Source organism: Sorex fumeus, unplaced genomic scaffold, assembly GCF_029834395.1.
Source record: "Sorex fumeus unplaced genomic scaffold, SorFum_2.1 ptg000043l, whole genome shotgun sequence".
NCBI lineage: Eukaryota > Metazoa > Chordata > Mammalia > Eulipotyphla > Soricidae > Sorex > Sorex fumeus.
In genome coordinates this window covers 29,758,620-29,786,536 of record NW_026606100.1, presented here as the reverse complement: position 1 = coordinate 29,786,536, position 27,917 = coordinate 29,758,620, and the positions used below count along the sequence as shown (strand labels likewise).

General features: G+C 54.6%; 1 protein-coding gene across 1 annotated transcript; it reads left to right on the top strand.

The window, feature by feature from the left end:
* SEC31B (SEC31 homolog B, COPII coat complex component) lies at nucleotides 1–27,917 on the top strand. The gene is made up of 25 exons (XM_056120850.1): nucleotides 1–85; nucleotides 455–578; nucleotides 7,334–7,529; nucleotides 7,685–7,780; nucleotides 9,326–9,466; nucleotides 9,764–9,906; nucleotides 11,780–11,879; nucleotides 11,981–12,142; nucleotides 12,607–12,741; nucleotides 15,967–16,197; nucleotides 16,725–16,799; nucleotides 17,397–17,495; nucleotides 17,808–17,907; nucleotides 18,292–18,470; nucleotides 18,894–19,020; nucleotides 19,295–19,440; nucleotides 20,004–20,177; nucleotides 21,074–21,235; nucleotides 23,840–24,017; nucleotides 24,785–25,057; nucleotides 25,476–25,534; nucleotides 25,678–25,824; nucleotides 26,060–26,170; nucleotides 26,613–26,684; nucleotides 27,154–27,917. The coding sequence occupies exons 1-25, from the start codon at nucleotides 1–3 to the stop codon at nucleotides 27,331–27,333; spliced, it is 3,495 nt and encodes a 1,164-aa protein (XP_055976825.1). The 3' UTR covers nucleotides 27,334–27,917.

Here is a 27,917-nt window from a genome sequence, read left to right as displayed (position 1 = left end):
ATGACCATGAAGCTGAAAGAACTGGAGCGACCAGCTGTCCAGGCGTGGAGCCCAGCCAACCAGTACCCTGTGTATCTGGCCACAGGTATGGTTTTGCTGTGAATTAGGATGCACATGACACACAGGTCAAAGGGAAACCAAGTCCCCAGAATTCTGTGTTGTGCCCCAGAGACAGTTTTTGGGTCCCAGAAAGGTGGATTGGATCAGGATTAGCAAGGGGATATTTGGTATTTATGTCGTTCCTTTTCTACCCCTACCTCTAAGGGCAACCTTGAGCTAAGGCACAAGGGTCAGGTACTTCATGCTTTCATTAGGAAAGGGTTTGCGTATGCCCAGTCGTCTTCTGTCATTTACCCCCACTTTGCACTAACCCCCTCTCCATCCATCTATGCCCTAATTCCCTGCATGTACTGTTGCTCATACACTGCTTCTTCCTAACTTTTCTTGTGCCTAGGGACATCTGCCCAGCAGCTAGATGCGTCCTTTAGCACAAATGGTACCTTGGAACTCTTTGAGATCGATTTCAGGGACCCTTCTTTGGACTTGAAACGCAAAGGCGTCCTTTCTGCCTCCTGCAGGTACTATGTCTGAACCATTGGTGGGGTCTTCTGGGAGGAGGACTGCTTCCGGGGCACTGTGGGGAAGGGGGGAGGTGCGGCCATGTGACAGGAGGGGGAGAAGAATCTTCAACAAAGTTGGAGAGATGCAAACTAACTCTGGGTGAGTTTTACAAAAAGGATTTGATGGCCACCCATGCCCACTGCTGTGGCAGGCAGCACCAGACCACGGAGAGCCTCACGTACAGCCGGACCCAGATAGAGTCCCTTGTCTCTGTCTGAACCCAGAGGTATAGGCTTCTTCCTTCTGTAAAGAAAACAACCTGGACAATCTTCCCTTTTCTGATAATACAGCAGAGAGTGCACGGTCCTCTCACCACTGCCAGGCTGGGATTCGGGTCCTCTGGGTTTGATGGCTCTGACTGGTCTCTCGCCACTGGGTACTAGCAGCCACTGAGCACATGTGGGCATGCCGGGCACTGTGCGGGGGGTTCTGCCTATTGGGTTCTTCATGCCTCAGAAGGAGCTTGAGTCATGAATGCCAATAGGCTCTCATTTTTTTCTTGCCCCAAGGAGGGGCCCCAAATTCAGAGTCTAAGATTTAAATCTCATCGTATCTGATTCCAGAGCATGTCTTCTCTTCATTATACAGCTGATATTATATAAGCTGTGAAAAGAAGGGGCTTAGTGTCAGAAGCCGTTGCCTCCAAAGTTTTGCACCATCCAAGAGCCTGCTTTTTGTAACCATCCTATGTGTTTTGCTTTTCTGCTTTGGGATTTTTTGTTGTTGTTTTTGTGGGTTTGGGTTTGAGTTGGGCACAACACTCTGCAGTGTTCAGGGATTTCTCCTGACTCTGTGCTCAGGGACCCCTTCTGGCAGTGCTAAGGGGAGAATATAAGGTTCCAGGAATTGAGCCCAGGCCAGGCATAAGCAAGGCAAGTGTCAACCCCTGTACCATATCTCCAGCCCTGCTCCTCTGTTCTGGTATCGCGTCTGCGGTTTCTTGAAAAACACTATTGTGTTGGGTTATACCCTTGACTGCCATATACTGATAAGGTTGCCTTCCTCTGGGTTCTCTGGGTTAAGTCCCTGATTTCCTCAGTTATATTTCCTCTTTTAGGTTGTAGGTGACTTATTTTTGTGTGTGTGTGTTTTTTCCTTGTGTTTTGGGGGCCACATCTGGCAATACTCAGGACTTACTCCTGGCGCTATGCTCAGGAATCACTTCTGGCGGGGTTTGGGGATGACATGAAGCTCCAGGGATTGAGCCTGGGTCAGCTATGTGCAAGGCACATGCCTTCCCGGCTGTACTATCTTTCCGGCCCCTATAGATGACTTCTAAGAACCTACCCATTCCAAATTCAGGCCTACCTAGTCTCGCTTCCTTTCTTTTTCTAGCCTAGACTCTTTCCCTTTTTTAATTAAAATCTGCACTCTCTCATGTCTCTTCACCTCTAAATAAACATCTCCTTGGCAGCAGCTTCCTCTTCCTTTAGCTTGCGGTCACATTCCTCAACCAGGGCTGAATCCTGAAGATGGTCTTAATCCTCAATCTCAGTGCTTCAGAGAAATATCTATTGAGAAATACCTGCCTGAAAATGAGATGTTCTGAAATACCAGCATGGGTGCAGATAAGGGACAGCCTCGGGTGATAACTCGACTGACAAGAGAGTGGAGAAAAATGCCCCTCTATACAATCACGATCCATCTGGATTAGCATGTGCACTCAAGCAAGCGCTGTTTGGTTTGTAAGATGAATTTCACTTAAGAAGAAAGGTTTAGGGGGGAAATACATTATTTATGTTTTTCATTGACTTTCGAACTAAGGGCACGGCTGCCACGACTGAATGATGTATGAGCCCACAGTGCGATTTCCTCTCTCTGGGCTGGGGTTCTAGCACTCCGGGTAGCTTCTCATCTTGGGATGCCCCATCTTCCAATGACATGGAGGAAGCAGGCAGATGCTTCCAGGTCCTTTGCCTCAGTCCCCCGTGTGGGAAACACTGATCTCTCTTTGCATGGCCAGCGTAAGGGAAAACACCCAGCAGAGAAAGCGCTTTGTGTCCTTAGCTTTCCTGTTCCCAGATTTGCCTTCTCCGCAGAGACACCAGGATCACAGAATAGAGAGATGACACGTGAGCTTTGGTTCAGATCCCAAAGCTCTCATCCGTTTTCCTCTCAGGCACAATATTGAACTTCTACGACCCTGTTTTCTCCACTGTCAATCTGCTTAGGAGGTGCCAAGTGACTAGGGTGCAGATAGGCACGCAGGAAAAACAGTTCTCTCTCATTTTTCCATTCTCCCACTCAAAGCATTTCCTTTACCAACCTGGTTTGACTTAAAGACACTTGGATGTCGGGGGCTGTTTTGGCCTGGATGTGGACCAAACTGGGGTTGCACTGTAGTTAACTTTTCAAAAGGAACCTGGCTAAGCAAACACAGTTAAAACCCAAACCCGAAAAACACCTGTGTCATGGAAGCGAGTTGACACAGCTCTCCCAGACGCTGCATCTTGGCAAGGGATGCAACTCATCAGCTCGAGGGTCTGATCTCACCCAGCTCATCAGTCTTGGACAGCTGATCTGCTTCTCTGAATCTTGAGGCTGCATAGAGTCTTGCAGACTTTGCTCTGTGGCTCTCGACCCTGGCTGCTTGCTAGAATCATCTATGGTCTCTCATCCGAAATGTTGATTCTGGAGGCTAGCATGATAGGACAGCAGGTAGGTGCTTGCCTTGCATGCAGCCAACCCGGGTTTGATCCCTGGCATCTCAGATGGTCTCCCAAGCACCAAAAAAAGAAAAGAAGATTGGCTCTGAAGTCCTGTCTCTGGGAATTCTGCTTTCTGGGTAGGAATCAGAGAACCTAGAATTATCTAGATGTCACCTGTCCTCCTGTGATGCTGGTCTCATTGTTGCCATCATCTTGGAGAGAGATTTCACCCATAGCTCGTGTTTTTGGAGGTGTTTACCTTTTTTGTTTTGTTTTTGTTTGGGGGCTAACCTGGTGGTGCTCAAGTCTTGCTCTGGGTTCTGCTCTCAGGAATCATTCTTGGCCATCTCAGGAGACCATAGAGAATGCTGGGGTTTGAACCTGGGTCGGCCACATGCAAGGCAAATGCCCAACACACTGTACTTTATCTCTGGCTCCATAGGTTTTTACCTTTTCACAGTAAGTCTCCCCATTCTTCCGTTCTTGCAGGGGGACATGTTTTGGGCCACAGCGGACATTATTTGGGGGGTCACGCCCAACTCTGTGCTGGGGGTGGGCGGCCACTCCCAAAAGAATTTAGGGACCTTGTGGTGCTGGAATTTGAACCAGAATCTGACCCAAGTTAGGTTCCCGGCATCCCTTGTGATCCCTGAGCACCGCCAGGAGTAACCCCTGAGTGCCAAGCAAGGAGGAACCAATGAGCATCGCCAAATATCTCCAAACAGCCTAATAAATAAATAGCTATTCAAATGGCATTGATAAAGGATAGCACAGTGTAATTTTCCTTAGGCTCATCACTTGTTAACATCTTGTCACCCTCTCGGCTCTGCCCACTCACGCATGCACAGGCAGCAGCATCTGCAGTTCCCTGTCCATTTGCAGGACAGGGAGGATTGATGCTCCGTGGGCCTATCCCTGTCCCTGCGTGGCTTGTGCCAGGGCTCCTACGCCCCCAGCTGGTCCTCAGTCACCGCCCCGTCCCACGCCAGCCTTGCCTCCCCTGGCGCCCTGTCTGCCATAGGGATGTGCTTTCTTTAGATCTTTTCTGATGGAACCGACTCTTCTAGCATCCGGCTTTTTCTTTTTTTTGACACCCCCTCGTACCTCGAGGTCTTGGATCTTTGACTCGGGTCTGGATGTCTTGTCTTTCTGTTATTTTTCCACTGACCAGAATAGCCTGGACTTGCTATCTGCCCAGGCAGAGACCTCAGACAACATGGCAGCCTCTTGTGGCCATATGGGACATTCTCTCTCTCTCTCTCTCTCTCTCTCTCTCTCTCTATATATATATATATATATATATATGTCTTTGTCACTCTCTCTGTCTCTCTCTAGCTCTATGTCACTCTGTCTCTCTGTTAGTCTCTCTGTCACTGTCTCTGTCTCTGTCACTCTCTGTCACTCTATCTCTGTCACTTTCTCTGTCACTCTCTGTCTCTCTATCTCTCTGTCATTCTATCTCTTTTCCACTCTATCTCTATGCCATTCTGTCACTCTCTGTCTCTCTCACTCTGTCTATCTCTCTGTCTCTGTCTCTGTCTCTGTCTCTCTGTTTTTTTGGACAACATCAGGCAGGCCTCAGTGGTTACTCCTGGTTTTGCACTCAGGAATCACTCTTTGTGGGCTTAGGGAACCATATGGGATGCCGGAATTGAACCCAGGTTGACCGCAAGCCAGGCAAGTAAGTGCCCTCCCGCTGTATTATCTCTCGGACCCTCTTTCTGCTCCCCCAAATTCTTTTTTAATTGGTGTATGTGTGGGTTTCTTCTCAAGTATTTTTGTTGTTGTTTCCTTATTTACTTATCTTTTTTTTGGTTTGGGGGCCATACCCAGTGATGCTCAGGGGTTACTCCTGGCTCTGTAGTCAGGGATCACTCCTGATTCCTGGCAGGCTTGGAGGACCACATGGGTTGCCAGGAATCTAACTCACGTAGGCCACATGCAAGGCAAGCGCCTTGCCTGCTAAACTACAGCTCCAGCCCCTCCTCAAGTTTGACTCCCTCAGATTGCTCTTCAGGTCTTGCGTAGGCACTGTGCTTCACCATGCTGTTGGCATCGAGTTTCGGGCTCCTGGCACGTAGTCTTTTTGCCCTCTGAGGATCTGTGCCATCTTCAGAAACAAAGCCTTTCTGAGGGTTGCTCTCGAACTGCACCCTGACCTGCGCTGAATCGCGGTGCCCTCTCCTCACAGGTTGCTTCTGCTCCAGCCACCAGCTGGACAGGTTCCTGCCTGGTCACCCCACCTTGCTCACGACTTCCCGTGGGTAGAACATTGCGTTTCCGTGTAGGATCTTGTGACAGCACTTGCTGTGAAATTGGGTGGTTCTGCCAGGCTGTGGAAATATCCTTGGCTCGTAGCTCTGAAGTGGAGGATAGATCACTTTTGAAGCGCTGGGGGTGTGGGGTGCCTTCCTCAGGCTCCCCTGCTGCTCCTGCTCCTGCGTCTCTTCAGTGTGTCTGCAGGAAACCTAAGAAGCACGTCCCCGAGGGCAGTTTGTGCTTGAGCTGCCGTCTGTAGGGCTCGGCCACTGCTCCCAGGTGGCCTCTCCAGGGGAGCAGCCAAGGGGAGAGGCGTGGAGGGGTTCCTCTGGTTGGGTCTCACTTCTGGTAACAGAGGGAAAGGGGGGGACCGCAGTTCTAGGTTCTCTAGAACCCTATTCAAGCCAGGTAGGGAAGGATTTGGATCATCCTCTAAAAGGAAGACAATTTGGGGCTGGAGAGATGGTACAGCTGGTAGGGCACTTCCCTTGCACACAGCTGACCCGAGTTCTATTCCCGGCATCCCATATGGTTTCCCAGCACTACCAGAAGTAATTTCTGAGTGCAGAGCCAGGAACGACCTTGGAGCATCGCAGGGTGTGGTCCAAAAAATATTTTTTAAAAGTTAAAGTAAAGGAACGCCTCTTATGAGCTAGGCTCTGGAATAAGATGTGCCTGACCTTTAAACCTTGACCTTATCACTTGCTGGCTGTAAAATGAGAGATAAGTGACTAGCTGTGCAATATGTGCATACCCATTCATGCACACACACTGGTATGCACATACGCACACATGTCTCTGTATAGTATATATAATTTTATAACTCCCCTGTGCCTCAGTTTCTTCAGTGGAAAATGGACTTAATAATAATTCATGAAGTTGTTAAACTTTAAAACAGTGATTATTGGGGTGGGAGCAGTAGTGCAGCAGGTAGAACACTTGCCTTGCACACGCTAACCCAGGGTCAGTCCCCGACATCCTATATGGTTGCCTGAGCACTGCCAGGAGTAATTCCTGAAAGCACAACTAAGAGTAACCTCTAAGCATCACCAGGTGTGCGCCCCCTGTCCCCTAAAAAAAAAAAAAAGCTAATAAAAAAAGCACTTAAAACAGTTCCAGACACATTGGAAATATTTGGTGTTACTGTTATTTGGGTTGTGAGGATTGACTAATGTATACGACATGTTAATCACTGAGCTTATATAACCCCATTCTACATACTTAAAAAATAAAATAGGGGCTGGAGAGAGAACACAGTATGGAAGGCGCTTGTCTTGCACATGGCTAACCTGGGTTTGATCCCCGGCACTCCACATGGCCTCCCGAGCCCCACCAGCAGTTATCCTTGAGCACAGAGCTGGGAGTAACCCCACACTTTGTGTGGCCTAAAAGCCATAAATAAATAATAAATAAACATCCTCAGGGCTGGAGAGATAGTAGTTACAGGGTGCAAGGCTCCTGCATGGTGTGTGGCCAACTTAAATCTGGTCCCTGACCCAATGTATTAGTCCCAGGAGACCCACCCATGGTCACTCTGGACCCCAGAGTCAGGAATAACTCCTGAACACTGCCGGGTGTGGTGTAACACTCCCGACCCTAGACACATCCCTGCACACCTCTGAGTAAGTTCCAGCATGGATGTTATATTTTTTCCCCTCCCCCAGAGAAAGGGCGGGGGGGGGGGAGGGATTAGGCGTCTGTTTTGTGTCTGGGCACCGGCTGCCCTCGGGGTGCATGATGGCAGAGGCTGGCAGAGGTGCCGCCCTGCCCTGCGTGGTGCTAATGCCAGCTCCTCCTCTCCATAGGTTTCACAAGCTGGTGTGGGGGAGCTTTGGCAATGGGCTTCTGGAAGGCTCCGGGGTTCTTGTCGGTGGCGGGGACAATGGCACGCTGACTGTGTACCGTGTGGCCCACATCCTGTCCGGCGGGAAGGAGCCTGTCCTGGCCCAGACTCAGAAGCACACGGGGCCAGTCGGGGCCCTCGACTTTAACCCTTTCCAGGTACTGCCCCTTCCCCGGTCCCGCAGGGCTGTGAGAGGGGAGGCTTTGCCGGCCCCAGGTATAAGTGTCGCCTCCCCCCGCCCCCCAAGACACCCCCCTCCCATTTCTCGTGCTGTCTACTACACTGTGTCTCCACAGGCCTGTTCTCCCTACAGGCCAACCTCCTGGCCTCGGGGGCCAGCGATTCTGAAATCTTCATTTGGGACTTGAATCATCTGAGCGCGCCAATGACCCCGGGATCGAAGTCTCAGGTGAGGAGGAACCTGGGGGCCGGCTGCTCTGGGGTCTGGGGATCTTAGGCCTCCACCCTGACCTCCAGGCACCGCCACTTTCCCCAGGGAAGGGCTGGAATTCTGCCCGGGAACAGGTGGTGCCAGGTTTGGCCACTGGAGGGCACTAAAGCTCCACAAACGAAGCTCCCAGGCCATTAGTGGCCGAGGGCAGGGTGGTCATGAGTGCGTTAGGAAGCACAGGGGACAAGTTGCAGGGAGGCGAGCACACAGGGAGGAAGAAGGCACTCTTGGTCTCAGCGGTGTGCTGGAGAGTGTCATTATTAGGCAGGGCCGGGAGGGCCTGGGGCTCTCGGAGAGAAGGCCGGAGTAACATACTCAGGTCTCTCGTGTCCTGTTGGGGGCCTGTTGTGCCTTCCAGCTCGGTGAACCCCTTAGGACCAGCCTGTGACCCACCCAGCATGTTGCTCGCTGGCTTTCCTCTGTCTTACGCCTGCAGGACTCTGGGTCCTTCAGCAGGAATTGGCCAGCTCATATATCCTCAAAGTGGTGGCAGCATTTACTTTTCCTGCCTCTTCTCTCTGGGGTCTGTTTCCTTCCTTCCCTTGCCTGCCTTCTCTCCTCCCGCTCTCTTCGTCATAGAGAATCACTTTTTAATGGGGTGAGCACATGGTGGGACTCCTATGCGGTGATCGGGGGTGCTGCCGGGGGCCAGCAATGCTTGGCCTGGCTGTGCCGGCCAGATGGTTCATGGCTCAGGACTTGCTCTGTGCTCAGGGATCGCTGGGCCTTGGTGGATATGGGATGCCAGGGATCAAAGCTGGGCTGGCATGTGCCAAGCAACACCCTACCCCCTCTACTGTTGCTCTGCTTCAGTTTCTGCTGGTTTGTTTGGGGGTCACACCCAGCAGTGCTCAAGGGCTACTCCTGGCTCTGCACCTCTGCACTCAGGAATTACTCCTGAAGGTGCTCAGGGGACCATATGAGATGCTAGGGATCGAACCTGGGTCAGCCATGTGCAAGGCAAGGCAAGTGCCCTCCCTACCATACTATTGCTCTAGCCCCTGTTTCTATTTTTTTTTTTTTTTTTGCTTTTTGGGTCACACCCGGCAATGCACATGGGTTACTCCTGGCTCTGCACACAGGAGTTACTCCTGGCAGTGCTCAGGGGACCATATGGGATGCTGGGAATTGAACCCGGTTTGGCCGCGTGCAAGGCAAACACCCTCCCCGCTGTGCTGTCGCTCCAGCCCCTGTTTCTGATTCTTGACCATCCTCTCGGGAACACTCAAGGATCAGAATAAAACCCAAGTGTGCCTGCTGCTCTCTCTGTATCCACATCAGTGCTCTTGAGGAAACTCCACACCCAGCTCCCTGAGACGGGAATTGGGGAGCCCTGTGTATACTAGTGGGCTCCCTGGGGGTAGTTGGGGGCAAGGAAACAGCAGATGTCTCTTGGTCCAGAGGGTGAGAAGTTCTCCTGCACGCACGCACGCACGCACGCACACACAGACGCACACACGCGTGTACACATGCACACACATGCACGCCATCCTGCCTCAGCAGCCCCCAGAAGACGTCAAGGCACTTTCCTGGAACCGGCAAGTTCAGCACATCTTGTCTTCAGCTCACCCGAGTGGCAAGGCAGTGGTGTGGGACCTCCGGAAGAATGAACCGATCATCAAAGTCAGTGACCCCAGCAGCAGGGTGAGTCCTGGGGCCCAGGGCTCCTCCCACCACCTCCCTATTCCTCGCAGGCCGCCGCTCCCCCACCTAACCTGCAGCCTGAGCTTCTGCCCCTGCCCCGTCTCTTGGGAAGCAGCACGGAGCCTGTGGGTGGCCCAGTAGGGGCCTGCCCTCATCCTGGCTGTCCCCCGTGCTTTTCACATAGAAAGGATCCCAAATCCACCTCCCAGGTGGGCCCCTGCCAGTCCCAAAGAAAGGCTTCATCCTGCCAGAGTTGGTAATGCTCCCCGGGGGTGGGGGCTCTGCCTTGCCCCTCAGATGCGCTGCTCGGGCCTGGCCTGGCGCCCGGACGTCGCCACCCAGCTGGTGCTGTGCTCGGAAGACGACCGACTGCCTGTAATCCAGCTGTGGGACCTGCGCTTCGCCTCCTCGCCGCTGAAGGTGCTGGAGAGCCACAGCAGGTACACCCTGAGCCATGGGGGGGTGGGTGGGGGGGGCATTCAGAGCCACCAAATTCCAGTCCTAGCCAGCCCGGGGCTTCTGCTAGACCCAGGGGCCCAGAGACAGGCCTGGGAGTGACTCTGCCTGCTGGGGCCACTTCTGGCTGACCGGCGACGGCATCGCCTCCTTCAGGACTTGGGCTGGCCTGTCTGGGAAGCAGCGGCCTTGCCCGGCACACAGAGCAGCACCCTAACTCCAGTCTCCTGGGCAGTGGGGCCCTTTTGCCTTTATGCCACCGTGGGGATTTTTTTTTAGTCCTCCCTCTTTTTCCACTCTGTATAGATCTGTAGTTGGTTTGCGATCTCTGTTAGGGAATCCCTACATCTATGTTTTTATTTCGACACTTTTTAGAGGGCTGGTGCGATAGCAGAGCGGGTAGGGCATTTGCCGTGCATGCAGCCGACCCGGGTTCGATTCCTCCATCCCTCTTGGAGAGCCCAGCAAGCTACCAAGAGTATCCCGCCCACACGGCAGAGCCTGGCAAGCTCCCTGTGGCATATTCTTTATGCCAAACACAGTAACAACAAGTCTCACAATGGAGATGTTACTGGTGTCCGCTCAAGCAAATCCATGAACAATGGGAGGACAGCGCTACAGTGCTATTTTTTAGAATTCTCAGGGTACTAACCAGATTTCTATTAGTCCAGAACCTGCTGGACCAGCACCAGTGTTCCAGTACTACCCCACCACCAGAATCCCCTCTGACCTTCCTCCCCTCCCCAGCCCCTTTCCTCTGGAAAAATCATAGTTTTTACTGAATCTAGATTTGTTGTTGTAGCTGTTTTGCCAGTTCCTTTGCTTTATTTATGTATTGGGTTTGGGGGACACACCTGGCAGTGCTCAGGGCTTATTCCTGGCTCTGTGCTCAGGGTTCACTCCTGGTGGAGCATAGGCGACCCTACGGATGGAACCTTGGTACCATGGACAAGGCAAACACCCTACCCACAGTACTCTCTCTCCAGCCCCTGCTTCAGTTATTTATGTCACACATCTGAGAGGTGTCATCTCTCACTTCCTGACTTACTTCACTTAATCATCATAAGGTGCTTATGAACCCTCTTGTCCCCAAAGGTACACTTGCATCATTTTTTGTTTGTGTGGTTTGGGGCCACACCTGGCAGTACTCAGGAGCCACGTGACTCAGGGGTGCTCAGGGCACCATCTGGTGCCAGGAATGGAACTTGGGCCTCCCGCATACAAGGCCTGTGCTCCAGCCTGTTGACTCACTCAACCTCCTGGCCACCAAGTCCTCATTTCAATGGCAGAGTAATATTCCAGCGGGTACCCACACCCCGTTTTCTTTATTCTGTCAACTGCTGAGCCTCCTTTGGGATGTTTTCTTTCTTTCTTTCTTTCTTTCTTTCTCTTTCTTTCTTTCTTTCTTTCCTGTCTTTTTCTTTCTTTTTGGTTTTGGGGCCACACCTGGCAATGTTCAGGAAAGAAAGAAAGTGCCTGATAGTATTCCAGGGCCCATATGGAGTGCCAGGGATCGAACCCAGGTCGGCCACATATAAGGCAAGTGCCCTACCCACTGTGCTACTTTCCAGCTCCTCCTTCACGATTTTGAGAGTTCAGTTCTCATTGCCCTCCTGGCAGGATGCTGGCTGGGTGGCAGCAGACTCTGTAACAGGGAGGAGCAGCGGCGCTCGGTGCTTGGTCTCTGGGATGTGGCTTGGGTTTTGGCTGCAGGGCTTGCTGGGAAGTTCCTTGGCATTCCAAAGCCTCATCATCCTGTTTTGTCAAATGAAATCAGGCCGGTCATCATAATAGGGATGAGATTTGCCCAGAAGTAGCTCTGAGATGCCGTATCCTTAGTCATTTCCATCCTTTCAGGGGGGTCCTGTCCGTGTCATGGAGTCAGGCTGATGCCGAGCTGCTGCTGAGTAGCGCCAAGGACAACCAGATCCTGTGCTGGAACTTGGGGAGCGGTGATGTAAGTCGGCCCTTCAGTGGGGTGCTGGCGGGAAGCCCAGTGGTGGCACTGGGCTCTGGATTGCCACCCTCAGCCCCTGACGGGTGGCTCCCTCCTGCTAGGTGGTCTACTGGCTGCCCACCCAGAGCAGCTGGTGCTTTGACGTGCAGTGGTGCCCTCGGGACCCTTCGGTGTTCTCCGCCACCTCCTTCGACGGCTGGATCGCTCTGTGCTCTGTGATGGGTCAGAGCTGGGAAGCCCAGCAGATGAGACAGGCAGAGCAGGTTTGCTGGGCTCGGTAGAGAGTACGGAGGTCAGGGGCTGTCTTTATGGGCTGGGGAGGAAGGGGCCTGGAAGAAGGGAGCTAATAGACAGGGAGATGAGGGCCTGGGTTCGTGACGAGTGCACCTTTGCTGCAGACCCCTCTTCTGGGACGCTGCATTTCCCACCTCAATGCACAGAAAGCCTGGGTCGTGGATGGCCCCGTGGCGTCTCGGGTCCAGGAGGTCCACTGTTGTGGAAGGATGAGTCGCCCCTCCATCTCTCGTAGCTCCATTTTGTCTCACTTTGTTGTAGACTTACCCGAGAGCCCTGCCCTCATTCCCGGATCCTTGTCCCCCACTCTTGCTCCCTAAGTGCATGCTGAACTGAAATAGATATCTCAAGGGTTCCTCCCACTGAGCTGCAGGTGGGGTCATGGTTGAGCCACCGCCCCAGGCTGCTGACACAGGTGTCCTTGTGTCCCCAGATCTCTGCATCCTTCGGTGAAGGTCAGCCTCTCCCCTCACTGCAGGTGCCAGAGCGGCTGGCCCCAGCATCACTGATCCCGCCCCTGAAGAAGGCTCCCAAGTGGATGAGAAGGCCAGCAGGGGGTTCATTTGCTGTAAGTCTGTGTGTGTGTGTGTGTGTGTGTGTGTGTGTGTGTGTATGTGTGAGAGAGAGAGAGAGAGAGTTGCCATTTGTCTATACAATTATTTCATTTGCTTAGTGTGTGCTGGTGTTTTATTTGTGTAAATGTGTGCATGCACAAGAGTTTCATATGCTCTGTGTGTGTGTATGTGTGTGTGTGTGCGCGCATGTGCAGATGGTTCATTTGTTGTGTGTATGTAAGGTGATTTGGTTGCTGTGTTTGAAGGAGTTTCATTCACTCTGTGTGTGTTTATGTATGTATGTGTGCATATCCATGTGTGCGTGTGTGTGTGAACACACGTGCAGATGGTTCATTTGCTCTAAATATGTGTGTGAAGATGCTTTATAAAAATAAAATAAACTTAAGACCAAACGTGGGCTGGAGCGATAGCGCAGCAGGTAAGGCATTTGCCTTGCACGCAGCCAGCCCGGCCGAGCCGGGTTCGATTCTTCCGCCCCTCTCAGAGAGCTCGGCAAGCTACCGAGAGGATCTTGCCCGCACGGCAGAGCCTGGCAAGCTCCCCGTGACGTATTCAATATGCCAAACACAGTAATAACAAGTCTCAAAGTGGAGATGTTACTGGGCCCACTTGAGCAAATCGACAAAGACAAAACTTGCACAGGCCCCTTTGTCCTTCCGGGTTGTGTTTGGGCTCAGTTGTGTCCCCTCTGCACGTGCCCTAGAGCTCCTTCCTGCCAGGCCCTGCCGAGTCCGTTTCTTCAAGGCCCCCTCGTCAGTGCTGCCCCCTGTTGCACTCCGCCCGACTCCATCTCAGTTCATTGATCCCCGGATGGGAACTCCTGACAGTGGTGATTGTCACTGTGCTGGTTACATCAGCTCTAGACCCCTGGAGGGCAGAGACTGTGTGTTTCACGTTTGTGCCTCAAACAGTACATCTCAAACTTCAAAAGTAAATATGGATCTCTCGGGAATATCATTCAGGCTTAGATTCTGGATCCTTTGATTTAGGCTAGAGCCCACGCAGCGGCTGTGATGCTGGTTGGAGAAACAGCAGGGCCTGAGGCCCCGGCACAATGCTGGAAATACAGGTGCAATTTAAAACTGGGTGTGGGACTGGAAAGATAGTACTGCAGTGCGGCCGACCTATACAGTACTTGGTACCCCATATTCGAGGCTCCATCCGAATCCCACCAGGAATGATCTCTGAGCACAGAGCCAGGAGGAAGCCTTGCGTACTGCCGTGTGCAGCTAAAAAATAAATAAACAATAGATATCTGAAAGTGAAGCATCTCTTTTGTGGTTGGAGGGGCCATATCCAGTGGTGCTGAGGGTGATGAGAGCCCACTCCTGGCACGGTGCTCGGGGTGAACACTGTGGTGCAGGGGAGTGAACTTGGGTTCCCGCCTACAAAGCATGGTCCTCTGAGCCATCTCTGGTCCTCTGAGCCATCTCCTGGCTCCCCTGAAAATAGAACTTCTTGATTTCAGAACCAAAGCTTTGCTCGGGAGGCAGAGCCAATACACTTCTGAGGCAGTAAGATAAAGAATTCTGCACACCAGAGCCTAGCTCAGTGGGAGGGTGTTGCGTAGTGGTAGAATACTTCCCCTGCCTGTGTGGTGCTCTGGGTTCAATACCCAAGTCTGCAAAAAGAGAGAAAGGAAAAAAAGAAAAATAGAATTCTGCAGCCAAGAGGCCCCGGTTCTTACAGCTGTGCCACTTACGGGGGGCTGGTAACTCGGGGGCTGCCGCTGAGCTCAGGACCTGAGAGTTCGCCTCTGTGACGCTGGGAGGGGTAACCCCTGCCCCGCTCACCCTCGTGAATTACGCGCTTTGTCAGACTGTCAAGTTCCAGACACATCAGGAATGTGTATTCAGCCCTGAACTGTGGTGCGGATTCCGGGCGGTGGGGAGGGGAGCATCCTCATGGGGGGGGGGGGGGTACACGGAGGAAGGGCTCCTAAGAGGAGGAAGAGTTTGAGGGTGGGAGGAGAACGAACAGTAGTTCAGCTTTGGGTGCAGTTGGAATAACTGGGAGAATTTTCCAAAGTCCTGATGCCTGGTGCCCTCTGCAAGCAGAGAACCTGCCTTTACTGCTGGGAGTGGCCTGGGTGCTCTGGGCAGTGCTGGGGGTGGGGGTAGGGGGACCCCGTGCACCGCCTGGATAAAGGAACTCAAGCAAGCTCTGCTGTGGGTGGGTGTTCTGTGGAGGGCGCCCCCGGCTGAGAGGGATGCCCCAGTGGGGGCAATGAGGGGTGATAGGTGGGCCTGGCACCGATGGCGGAGAGGCTGGAGCGTGGTCTGGCTTTGCCTCCTGAGGGTTTTGTGCCCAGCGGTGGGGCAAAAGCAACAGCCTGAGCTCCTGGGCACTCCCAGGTCCAGGGCAGCGTGGGAGAGTTGGGCTGGTCAACAGGGTGGCTTGAAAATTGTGGTGTTGTAGAATGATTGCGCTCATTTGTGGGATTATAGAAGAGGAAAAAGCAACATAGTATGAGACTAATACCCAAGCAGAGTCCAAACAGAGGCCAGGACAGTCCTTGGTTGGAAGCTTGCCACAAATGGCTCGGCAGGGGCCTGGGGGGAGTGCAGTGAGGCCAGAGAAGGGACCACTAGGACAATGCTAGGTCAATGATAGTTGGAAATAATCACTCTGCAGGAAGAAGGTAAACATAGTAACCTTTCAGTAACTGTATTGCAAACCATAATGCCCAAAAAGGAGGGGGGGGGCAGGAGGGGGGAGAGAGAGAGAGAGAGAGAGAGAGAGGTGCCTGCCATAGAGACAGCCATGGGGGAGGGAAACGGGATGTTGGTTGGTGGTAGGAAATGTACACTGATGGAGGGATGGGGGTTGGAACATTGTATGCCTGAAACTCAGAACATTAAATGCCTGAAACTCAATCATGAGCAACTTTGTAACTGTATCTCTTGGGTTATCCCATTTAAAAAAATAAAAAGAAAAAAAAAGAGGATGGGGGTGATCAGCAGTGTCCTGGGAGCAACAGTGGTGCCATGACAGGTGAGGATGACCCTGAGCTGACAACGCTGAGAAGGCAGCTAAAGAGGAAAGGTTTTGGGCGGTGGCATGCTGGTCAGGAGGTCCCTCAGCCTGTCCTACCTGGAACTTCTAACACTGACTTCCTGTCCAATGGTGGAGGGTGGGGGGCGGGGTATCCCTGGAACCTTAGGGTTATTTTTGGCTTTGCGGGCGTGACCTTTATCCTTCTTTGTCTTCCTCTTCAGTTTGGGGGGAAGCTGGTTACCTTTGGCCTCCCTAGCACCCCCGCCCCTCAGGGACCGCAGCCTGGCCCCCGCCTTGTCTTCATCAGCCAAGTCACCACGGAGCCCGAGTTTCTGCAGCGGGCCGCCGAGCTGCGCCAGGCGCTGGGGACGGGAACCCTCCCCAGTTTCTGTCAGAACAAGATCCAGCAGGCGCACGGTGACGGCGAGAAGCTGCTCTGGCAGTTCCTGAAGGTAGGGAAGCCTCGTGGTGGGCTCCCAGGCCTCCCAGAGCCAGTCCCAGTCCCTGGCACCCCCCAGAGATGAACATCATGAACGCCCACTGGGAGGGTTCCTTCCCCCCCTCCATATGACACCCACCCTCAGGCCACCATATTGTCACCCTTCCTGGAGGCCCAGAGGCCATTTACAGTGAGGGAAGCTAAGGAACACCTGGCTATTGGTCATTTCTGTAGCTTGCTGTCCCTAACATGCAATCCCACAGGGTTGCCTAGAAACAGCCAACAGGTGACCTTTGCGCAGTGACTGGGTGACATGAAGTGACGGCCATAAACCCTCCTGCGGAATTGGGAAGGGGTTTTGTCCGCACTGTGCCCAATGCCCAGCACAGACTGAATCCGCAACATCAAGGGCGGGGATGGTGTCAACTGAGCAGGCGCTGGTGGTAGAGCGGAACAGTGCTGTGTGGGGACACACGGATGCTCCGTGGAGCGTCACCTGTGTTCGTGCGCTGGAGCCATCTGTGTTCTGTGGTTCCTTAGGTGACCTCAGAGCAAGACGCCAAAACGAAATTCTTGAAGCTCTTAGGATACAGTAAAGAGGAGCTACAGGAGAAGGTGAGCCGCTCCCACCTCAGAGACACTGGGCTTGGTGCCAAGAAGGGGACTCTGCCCCGAGGAAGGGCTCTCAGAGGGCCCAGTGCCTGGCACAGCGGGAAGGGCGCTGGCCTTGCACGCAGCCCACCCGGTACCCCAAGTCCAACAGGAGTGATCCCTGAGCACAGAGGCAGGAGTAAGCCCTGAGCACTGTTGGGTGTGGCCCCGTCCCACCCAAACAGAAAGCCTGAGAGTCTCAGCGAGCCCTCTCTTGGGGCTGGAGTGATAGCACAGTGGGGAGGGCGTTTGCCTTGCACCAGGCCGACCTGGGTTCGATTTCCAGCATCCCATATGTTCCCCTGAGCTCCGCCAGGAGTAATTCCTGAGTTCAGAGCCAGGAGTAACCCCTGAGCATCACTGAGTGTGACCCCTCCCCAAAAAAAGTCAGCAAGCCCTCTCCTGGGTTGCCTTACTGTTTCTCGGCGTTTTCCCTCCTGGAGTGGTTCTCGAGCCTGCTAGAAGAGTTGAATGATAGTTCTGAGCACTTGCAGAGATGGGGGCAGGGCGTCAGGCTTCGAGACCCGGCCCTGAGTCATCCTTGGAGGACTCTCCCGGCAGGTGACCGCGTGGCTGAAGCGAGACACGCTGCCCGATGAGAGTGTTGTGCCCAAGGGGGACGCACCCGCTGGCACCCGGCAACAGCTCTTCTGCAGACAGGTGTGGTGGGGACCAGCCTCCTGGCGAGGGGACACGGGGACACATGGGGGCACACGGCCGGGCAGCTCCTCCTTCCCTCCCTTTGCTTTGCTGCCACTCTGCACACAGCCCCCGCCGCTCACTGTCTGGGATCCCGAGTGAGCTGCCAAGTACAGAGGCTTTGCCTTGGCTCTAGCCAGGAGCCAGCGCCCTTTGCAGACCTGCCCTGCATGTTCGCTTAGACCGACTCATAAAGGGCCAAGAAGTGGCGCTCCCCTTAAGCCCACTCCCCCCTCAAGCCTGCTCTTGGGAGGGGGGTCTTTCCTCACACAGGCCCCTAACCCGCCCTTGGAGGGAGCCTCTGCCTCCTCTGCCTTCTTTGATGAGCTGGTCCCTCAGAGTCTGACTCCCTGGGAGATCCCCGTCACAGAAGGTACCCCGACCCAGAGAGCACATGCCCTCTCCTGCCTTGGAGAACTCATCGTGGCCATGGCAGTTGCCTCCCGCTTGTCCGTTGGCCTGATGGGTCCTTTCCGTGGCTCGTTCATCAGGTTCAGCTCGACTCTGCTTTCTTCTTGTGACCGCCCTGGCGTAGTGGCGTGTGTCACACCCGGGACACCGCCACGGGTCCCTCTCTTGGCGCAGGGCGCATTCTTTAGAGCAGGCCCACCGAACCTGGGCACTCCAGAGGAGCCCCACGCTGTTCTGTTTTCAAGGAACAAAACTTGGGAATTGGGTTGGGCCCGGGAGGGAGTGTGGTCGAGAGAGACAGGGTGCCGCAGGGAGGAGCCCCAGCTGACAGAGGGTCTGCCCACAGACGCGGATGGGCTCCTGTGCCGGGCAATACTGCTTGGACAGCTGGAAGCCGCCGTGAAACTGTGTCTGAAGGAAGAGCGCTTTGCCGATGCCATCCTGCTGGCCCAGGCTGGGAGCACGGACCTGCTGAAGCGAACCCAGGAGCACTACTTGGCCAAGAGGAGAACAAGAGTCTCCTCGGTAGGAGGTCACGGCACCTGGCCTGCATGTTAACATTCCCGGTTCGGTCTCCAGCACTGCAGATGGTCCCACTAACCCTCCTCACCCCCCTGCATTACCAGGGGTGGCAGAGCCAGGATGGCCCTTGAGTACCACTGGGCAAGGCCCCCAAACAGCAGCATCTCCTTGGCAACCACCCCTGTTGGAAGAGGAAGGAGAGGAGAGGGTGGGTCTTGTTTTAGAGGCTCTGCGCCCACCCCCTCCCCTTCCCACTCCCTCCTTCCCCTTTCCCGTTCTGCCCAGAGTCAGTGGTCTCATGGCGGCCCTCCCTGGGCTGGCATTTCCTGGCATTGCGGGTGCAGGGTGCTGGGTGCTGCAGCCCTGCGGGGTAGAGAGTCAACAACCCTCCCTCTCTCCCAACAACCCTCCCTCTCTCCCATGCAGCTTCTGGCCTGCGTCGTGCAGAAAAACTGGAAGTCCCTGGTGTGTGCCTGTAGCCTGAAAAACTGGAGGGAGGCGCTGGCCATGCTGCTGACCTACTCAGCGCCGGAGGAACTCCCGGGGCTCTGCGGTAGGACTGGGGGAGCAGGCGAACCCCATGTGGAAGGGGGCTGAGGTCCAGGCGGGGCTGTCAGGGCTGACAGCGCATGTCCCCCCCCCCCCCAGCTACTTTCGGCCAAGGTCACTTACACGTGGACTTTTTCTTGTCGCCTCTTGGTGGAAGACTTGGTCCCTTCACCCACCATTAGCCTCGGTGTGACGTTCAGCTTGGTCACTGCTCCTGTGTGTGCCCAGGAGGAGCAGGGTTGGCATTGTGCCTCAGAGACGTTTCCCCCTCTCTGCAGACATGCTGGGCATGCGCCTGGAGCAGGAGGGCAGCGGGGCCTTGGCGGCCGACGCCAGGCTCTGTTACGTGTGCTCAGGGAGCGTGGAGCGGCTGGTGGAGTGCTGGGCCAAGGGTGACCCGGCGCCATCCCCCATGACTCTCCAGGTACCTGAGGCTCGGCAGGATGCCAGCCCTGGGGAGAGGCTAGGGGTGGGGACAGGCGGGGACATCACAGGCAGGGCAGGGTCAGCGGGAGAGGGGAGGGGAGAGGCGCTTCCTTCTCTGCTCCTCAGGTTCTCGGCTTCTGGCTTCTCCCCGGCACTAGCTCCTTATTTTGAGGGAACTGTGAGCCTGGCTCATCTCTTAGCTGCTGTGGAAAGTTCTGTTGTAGCTCTGTGCTCCATGACCAGACTCAGCCCCAAGAAGGAGGCATGTGGAACAGACTCACAGAGGAGCAAAAACACACAGGAAGTCATGAGAGAGTCTGAAATCATGGTCACATGAGCAGGAGGGGTAGTGAAGGCCCCCCACAGGTCCCGGATGTGTGAGAGCCTTCAGGCCCCCGTGGTCCTGGGCGCACTCCAGCCAGGCGGAAGAGAAACATGAGGCCCAGCGGCCCTTCCTTCCAGCTGCCTCCCTGGGGGCTCTCACTCCTGGACTAGCCGGTCCCCAGGTGTGGGAGAGCGGAAGACGCTTCCCCAGGGGCTGACTGTCCTGCCCGTCTGCAGGACCTGATGGAGAAGGTGATGGTCCTCCAGAGGAGCCTGCAGCTACTGCGGGGGCCCGAGGGGGGGAGCCTGGGCCCTGCCACGATTTCCAGCATCACACAGTATGCCAACTTCCTGGCAGCCCAAGGCAGCCTGGCTGCTGCCCTGAGCTACCTACCCAGAGACAGTGCTCAGGTGAGTAGGGCCTTGTGGAGGGAGCAAACTGTTGCGTCTAGCCAATCTGGCACTGGCATATTCCTGTAGCCCTGTAGCACTGTCCTCCCGTTGCTCATCGATTTGCTTGAGCAGGCACCAGTAACAATGTGAGACTCGTTGTTACTGTTTTTGGCATATCAAATACGCCACGGGGAGCTTGCCAGGCTCTGCCGTGCTGGTGGGATACTCTGGGTAGCTTGCCGGGCTCTCCGAGAGGGTCGGAGGAATCGAACCCGGGTCAGCTGCATGCAAGGCAAATGCCCTACATGCTGTGCTATTGCTCCAGCCCAGGCATGTTCCTATCACTGTATAAATGCCAGAGCTCCCAAGAGAAGTAAATTCTAGCTCCTCGGGAAACTCCGGCAGGGCTGGGGGTTTCACCTTCAGGGACTCACAGTGTCCCAAGGGCCTGTGAGTGCAGTGAGGGGAAGGGGCTGGCTGGCCAGGAGAGGACAGGGTAGGCGTTTAGGTCAGACCTCAAACTCTGTTGCTCTGCTGCTTAGAAACAGCAGAGGTAGATTTTTGGCTTATTTTGACTTTTGGGGGGGTCACACCTGGTGATACTCAGGGGTTACTCCTCCTGGCTCTGCACTCAGGAATCACTCCTGGCAGTGCTCAGGGCACTGTATGGGGTGTGGGGTGTCAGGGATCAAACCTGGGTCGGCCGAGTGCAAGGCAAATGCCCTACTCATTGTCCCATCCGGCCAGCGCCAGAGGTGGGATGTTGTTGGCAGAAAGAACATTAGGAAAAGAGGCTGAACAGGAAACCAGAGACTCGGGTTTGGATGCTCTCTAAGGTTATGCTCCTAAGACTAGATCTCTGCTTCCCATTGCGTTTTACTTAACACAGTTCTTCATTGTTATGACTTTTATAGCCACCAATCCAGCAGCTGAGAGATCGACTGTTTCATGCCCAGGGTTCTAGCGTCTTGGGCCAACAGGCTCCCCCTTTCCCCTTCCCCCGAGTTTTTGTGGGGGCTCCCCCCCGCCCTAAAGATACTGCATCCTACAGACCAGGCTTCCAGCCTTCTCATCAGGTAAGACGATATTTCTGTTCATTCACTTCGTTCATTCAAAAAATGCTCATTCAGTGCTTTCTGGGTGTCGGTCAGGCCTCCAGGTACTTGCAGTGTATCAGTGAACAGTGATGAAAATTCCTAATTGCATCAAGCACAGTTTAGGTCATTTGTTTAATAGTTGCATATTGACTCTTGGAGGGGGGGCGTTCCCAAGTGATGCTCTGGACATCAGGGATGGGGCCCCAACAGTTCTCAGCCCAGTGGGCTGGGTGGTCAGGACCCAGGCTGTGGTGCTGTTCAGACACTGCAGGGGAGGAATCCCTGGGTCACCCTGGAAGGCAGCACCTGGCGAAGCTCAGGGAACCACATGGGGTGGGGATGGAGCCTGGGGCAGGCGGATGCCATGCATGTGCCCTCACCACTGTACTATCTCTGGGGCCCCCAGATTTTTTGTGTGTTTGTGGGCCATCCCCAGAAACTCTCGGGGTTACTCCCAATGGTGTTCAGAGGATCACGTGATTTGAGGATCATAAAAGGGGAGCTCCCACACACAAAGCTGCCTTTGCGTCTTCTCCTTAGACTAAAGCTTGCTAGAATTTCAAAACAGAATGGTACCACTGGCAGGATCCTGAACTTAATAAACTCATCATAAGCTCATTATATCATTATGAACTTGCGCTTAACAAAGCCTGGACCCCACTGGATATGGACGGAAATCCAGGGCACCCGTAGAAACTGATCCTTCAGCCTGTCCCACCTTCAGTTCCCACTGGCATCTCCTCTCCTGCCTCCCTGACCTCCCTGCACTCTCTTCTTCCTTTTCTCTACTGCCCTATCTCCCTCTCCTTTTTGCTCTTGGAATAAACACAGGATTATAAAGAAATATGCAGGGAAGCTTTATGCATCCCTGCCCCACCCATGATAGCGTTTCTTATACCATAGTATAACACACTCCCCAAGAAACTGACACTCATTCCTTTGCAGATTCAGATTTTTATCTGTGTTACATGCACTCGTGTGTTTGTAACTGAGTAAGGGTTTGTCTGGGGAAAAAAAAGGTCCTTCACAGATCAGTTTTAAAATATTTTTGTGATCAATTAACATTTTTTTCCTACTATGGACTATGCTACTTACATCGAGGATAGACTATTACCTGATCAAATATCCCTGAGTCTTTCATTGTGTGTGTGTGTGTGGGGGGGGGGGGCGTGGAGGGGTTGTAAAGTTTACTCATGATTCCTTTTCCTTTTGTCTGTCTCTTTATTGCCAGTTAATGTCCAGAATTATTTCATGAAAAGTCTGTCCTTTCACTGATGAATATATATTTTTCCCTTTGTTAAGAATGAATCAGGCTTCCCAGGAGGGGCTTAGTTCTCTGTTCTCTGTTCTGTCCTGTTGATCTTCGCGCCTCTCTGTCAGAATCTGTCTAAATAAGAACCTCCATCAAGTATGAACACTGGAAGAGCAATTCCTCCCACTTTTGTTTTGTTTTTCGGGCCACACTCAGTGGTGCTCAGGGGTTACAGGGATCACTCCTAGCGAGGCTCAGGGGACTATCCGGGGGTCTGGGGGTCGAATCCAAGCAGGCCGCGTGCAAGGCATGTGCCCTTCCTATTGTGTTATCACTCTGGCCCCCTACTTTATTTTTCAAAATTGTTTGGGGGATTCTTGAACCTTGTCTTTTTCATGTAGGTTTTATTTTCCTTTCACCCCCTTGCTGCTGTCATTGTGGTGATCAGGATCACATGCCACCCTCACACCACAACGACTTGTGCTCACTTGGGTGGGGGGGTGTCCTACAACAGGCCATGGTGTTTGCACCCGTGGCCCAGGTGACGGCTGCGGGTTGATTGTTCTATTTGCAGTGTTTGTAAATGTTCGTGGGGCAGTGGGGGTGACACTGTTAGATGGTGGTGCCGCATTCTGACTGTAGGAAGCTCACTGAGCTCACAGCACACAAAGCCAGTGGAACTATCTAGACCCAGGCATTTCTTTCGGAGGGAGCTTTTAAATTAAACAAGTTTAATCCCTATAATAAGTATCAGACTATTCGGTTATCTGATGTTAGCTGAGACTTGCTAGTTTGTGTTTCTTGAAGGATTGAGTGTATAGTTATTTTTAGTATTCCTTTATTATCCTTCTGGGCTGGAGTGATAGCACAGCAGGTAGTGTGTTTGTCTGGCACTCGGCTGACCCAGCCGACCTGGGTTCGATTCCTTTGCCCCTCTTGGAGAGCCCAGCAAGCTACTGAGAGTATCCTGCCCGCACGGCAAAGCCTGGCAAGCTACCCGTGGTGTATTCGATATGCCAAACACAGTAACAACAAGTCTCACAGTGGAGATGTTACTGGGCCCACTGGAGCAAATTGATGAACAACGGGAAGACAGTGCTACAGTGCTTATTATCCTTTCAATGGCAATCATAACATCTTCTCTTGCAACCCTGATCTAGGCTATTTGTATCTTGTCTCTTTTCATCTCCGTCGGTCTTTACTGAGATGCAGTGTTGGTTTTGGGAAGACCTGGCTGTCTGTGCCTTTTACTTTCTCTCACTGTTGTTTCTCTGGCCAGTTGCTTCCCTTCCTTTCCCTTCCCAAGTACAGTTCCTTTTTCCTCTTCATAGGTTCCAGCTCCACCTCCTCATCCAAGGATCTTTACACCTCAGTCACCACTAGTGATGCCTTTCACACCTTCGGGTCCCAACCCTTATCAGGGTCCCAGAATGCAGAATATAAATGACTACAGACCCCCCATGCCTGAGACCCCACAGTCTTTGCCCCTGGGCCCTGGGGTAAGTTCTGGTAAGTGCACCCATGGGATGCCCACAGCAAGAGCATGGGGGGGGGTGAGGGGGGGTGTGAGAGCAAGACAGTTGGATTCAGGAGATGATACATCTGTCTTGTGAGAGGAACAGGAATTTGAAGTCTTTTTTTTTTTTTTTTGGCTTATGGGTCACACCTGGTAATCACTGTATCACTGTCCTCCCGTTGTCCCATCGATTTGCTCGAGCGGGCCCAGTAACGTCTCTATTGAAGACTTTGTTGTTACTGTATTTGGCATATCGAATACTTCACGGGTAGCTTGCCAGGCTCTGCCGTGCGGGCGAGATACTCTCGGTAGCTTGACGGGCTCTCCGAGAGGGCCGGAGGAATCAAACTCGGGTTACTTCTAGCTCATGCATTCAGGAATTAGTCCTGGCAGTGCTCGGGGGACCATATGGGATGCTGGAAACCAAACCTGGGTCGGCTGCATGCAAGGCAAATGCTCTTCCCGCTGTGCTATCGCTCCAGCCCAGGAATTTAAAGTCTTAACATCTCGGTACTGTCACTTTCTGGGTTTGTACCTATGGGCAATACACTCCTTTGAAACTCGAGAGTATTTGTTATGTGGATCTATTCAGCTGCCAGAGACTTCGTAGAGGAATCTAGTAAACTGTCCCTGGTAACCCGTAGATCCCCTCATATGTACGTGGATCACGCGTTTATTTTTGCTGCCTTATTCCTGCCAGAAGCGCAGACTCCCTCAGGCTCAACGTAGTGGCAGCCGACCTGTTTCTGTTGTATCCCAGCTATCCCTCAGCCGCCGCTCATGGGACAAGAGGCCCAGGCTCCTCACCCAGGGGGAGTCACCGGCAGGTGGCCTCTGTCAGCAGCACCCCCAGCCATCCTGCAGCCGGGCCCTGCCTCCCTGCCGGACACTCCCATTCTGTTCCCGCCGCTTCCCGTGAGGCCACTGGGTCCCAGCCCAGACAGCCCCCAGCCCGGGCTTCATCCCCCGGGAGGCCCCGCTGTCCCCAGCTTCAGCGTCCTCCCCACTGCGGGCATCGCAGCTCCTCTACCAGGTCAGTCTTGCTCCCTGCCTCGCTGCTCTGGGCCGTGGCCTTGCTCGCACCCTGCTCCCCATTGGGAATATCTTTCCCCATGCTAATGAGCCGGGGTTGGTGGGGTGAAAGAATTCAGTCTACAGAGGGACAAGAGGCTTATTCTGCTACAACCATCTTGCTGGCCTTCAGACCCAGACTTTTCGGTACATATGACTATACCGTTAAATACCATTAAAAATCTTAAACATCATTTTTAGGAGCCCCACCTGGGGGTGTGTCTGTGGCTGTTTCCAGCTCGGTGCATGGAAAAGACCCCTGGTGGTGTGGGTGAGCGGGGGAGGGGGGGCGGGCAGCTGGGGTCGACCTCACTCAAGGCAAGCATCTTAATACCTGTTCTGTCTCTCTCGTCCCCGTCGAATACTTTTAAACTAAACAGGATCTCAAGATTCCCTGAAAAATGCCCCAGCTCCCAAGGGAAGCCTTTGGAGGAAGCAGGTCAGCGTGTGTCTTCCCCAGCGACCCGCCTTCTGGGTCCATGCTGGGTTCGGCTGGGTCCTTCCTGTTCTCGGCCACTGACCCCAGGGTTCAGGGCCTCTGTCCACCAAGATGCCGTAACGCACCTGGATCTCTCTCTTTAGTTGCCAGAGACATTTGTGCCCCCAGCACCTATCACTGCTCCTGTTCAGAGCCTTCCCCCCGAGCCCCGGGGGAGCCTCTCCTCACAGCGCCCCATCCCTGTTGGGGGTCACGCTCCCCCAGGCGCGCCCAGAGAACGCAGCCTGCAGGTAATGGGGGACCCTGGCCCCGTTCTCCTGGGTGAAGGATGGCAGAGTGCATAGTGGATGGGCCTCCTTCCTCATGGCAGGGGCGGAGCCTTCACTGAAGGACAAGGGATGGGGGGCCCCCACCTTGTGTCCGTCCTGCCAAGGAAGGGAGAAGGGAGTGTCAGAGGGAGCAGAGTGGCGCTGAGTCCCTGGGGGCACCAGCCCACTTGTCCCTGCCTTCCGGCTTCTTCCTCAGCCACAGGCACCCAAGAAGACGGAGAAGAAGGAGCTGCCCACAGAGCACCAGCCTTTGAAGACCAGCTTCGAGACGCTTCTGCAGCGCTGCTCTGCGTGTGCCACAGACTTGGTGAGTCTGAGTTTGGCGCGGGACCCCTCACAGCCCCCTGGGGACTTCCAGGGGGGCCCCTTTAGCTGTTGCTCCTGGCGGGCCGGACTCAATGTCCCGTTGGACTTGGGGACCTTTCTGGTGTGAAATCTGGCTCCTTGGCAGCAAGGCCCCATAACACCGGGAGTCCAGGCTCGCCAAGGTCACCAGCCGGGGGGGGGGGGGGGGGGGGGGGGGGGGGGGGGGGGAGGGGGGGGGGATGGTGGAAGGCGGATGAAGTCAGAAATGAGCAGCCCGTGGCAGGCCCTGGGGCATGGGCTTGCCCAGGGGGTGGAGAGGGGTACCCTTCCCTCTGTGAATGAGGCAGGAGCCTGAGGCAGGGCCCTGGAGCTGTGCTTCTTTCTAGTCCTGGGTCGGGTCTGGCTTCAGGACTGGGGTCAGGCCATCCCTTCCCTCTCCGCAGAAAACAAAGCGGAAGCTGGAGGAGGCCGCCCACCGGCTGGAAGGGCTCTATGAGAAGCTCTGTGAGGGGACGGTAAGGGCCCTGCCATCGTCCCCCATGCATCTCCCTCCCAGGTCTCCTGGGCTGGGTTCCCTGCAGTACAGCCATCTTGCTGGGGCTTGAAGTGTCCCTTCCCAGTGGCCAGGGGAAGGGCAGGAACGAGCTGTACCAACACGTGAGGCTTTCCTCCACTGTACAACGCCTACCCGACCCCCACCGTTCCAACCCATGGGGCCCCCTCCACTGTACAACCCATGAGGCCTCACTTCCACTGTACAACCCATACTCCCCACTGTACCAACCCAAGGGGCCCCCCCACTCTGTACAACCCACATCACCCTCTTCCCATACTAACCCATGCTCCCCATGATACCAGCCCACAGCCCCCTCCCCCATACCAGCCCACCCCCCCACCATACCAACACACACCAACCCATAGCCCCCTCCCCCATACCAACCCACACCCCTCCCCCATACCAACCCATGCCTCTCCCATTGGCAGCTCTCCCCTCAGGTCCTGGCCGGGCTCCACGAGGTGGCCCGCTGTGTGGACACCGGAAGCTTCGAGCAGGGCCTCGCCGTGCACGCACAGGTGGTGGGCTGCAGCACCTTCAGCGAGGTGTCGGGCTTCATGCCCATCCTGAAGGCCGTCCTCACCATCGCACACAAGCTGCACCTCTGACTCCTCCTGGGCAGAGGCCCCCTGTACCCTGACTCAGGAGGACTTTGGAACACGGGGTGGGGGTTTGTGGTCCTATATCCTCTTCCCTTTGTCCCTCTGTGCCAGCCCCCTGCACCTGCCCCAAGTGCTCCACAGACATCTGTGCTCCGGAGAGCAGGACGGTGACTTCTAGGGGCCTGTGCTGTGCCCTCCCTGTGTGCCTTCGCTTTCCTCTTCTGCCTCTGGCTTTCCAGTGGGGGGGACCCAGGTGTGTCTCTCCCTGGCTGGGTGGAGCTGAGTGCTGTCGCTGTCCACCCTTTGGACCACCCTGGGACGGCAGGGAGCGGTGCTGGGAAGAACCAAGAGAACGGCCTTGGGTTCTCATCTGCTGGCACGTCGGGATGGGCCGGGAGAGCACCCCGGTGGAAGGGGGACCCGTGGCCTCAGAAGCTGTCTCTGGGGAGAGGCCCTGGGCTCCGTCTGTCTAACCCAGACCCCAGACGCTTCATTCCGCGGTGACAAGACCCGTTCTGGAAAGAAGCTGCTCCCGATGCCGGAGGCCCCCCCCAGCCCCACCCCCACAAGTCTCAGGCTCTCATCTCCCC

Excerpts from the sequence above, each read along its gene's own strand:
- SEC31B (XM_056120850.1), top strand. The coding sequence starts at position 1 with ATGACCATGAAGCTGAAAGAACTGGAGCGACCAGCTGTCCAGGCGTGG. Across the intron at positions 18,471-18,893 it reads GGAGAACAAGAGTCTCCTCG|CTTCTGGCCTGCGTCGTGCA; the intron begins GTAGGAGGTCAC and ends TCTCCCATGCAG. Across the intron at positions 26,685-27,153 it reads AGAAGCTCTGTGAGGGGACG|CTCTCCCCTCAGGTCCTGGC; the intron begins GTAAGGGCCCTG and ends TCCCATTGGCAG.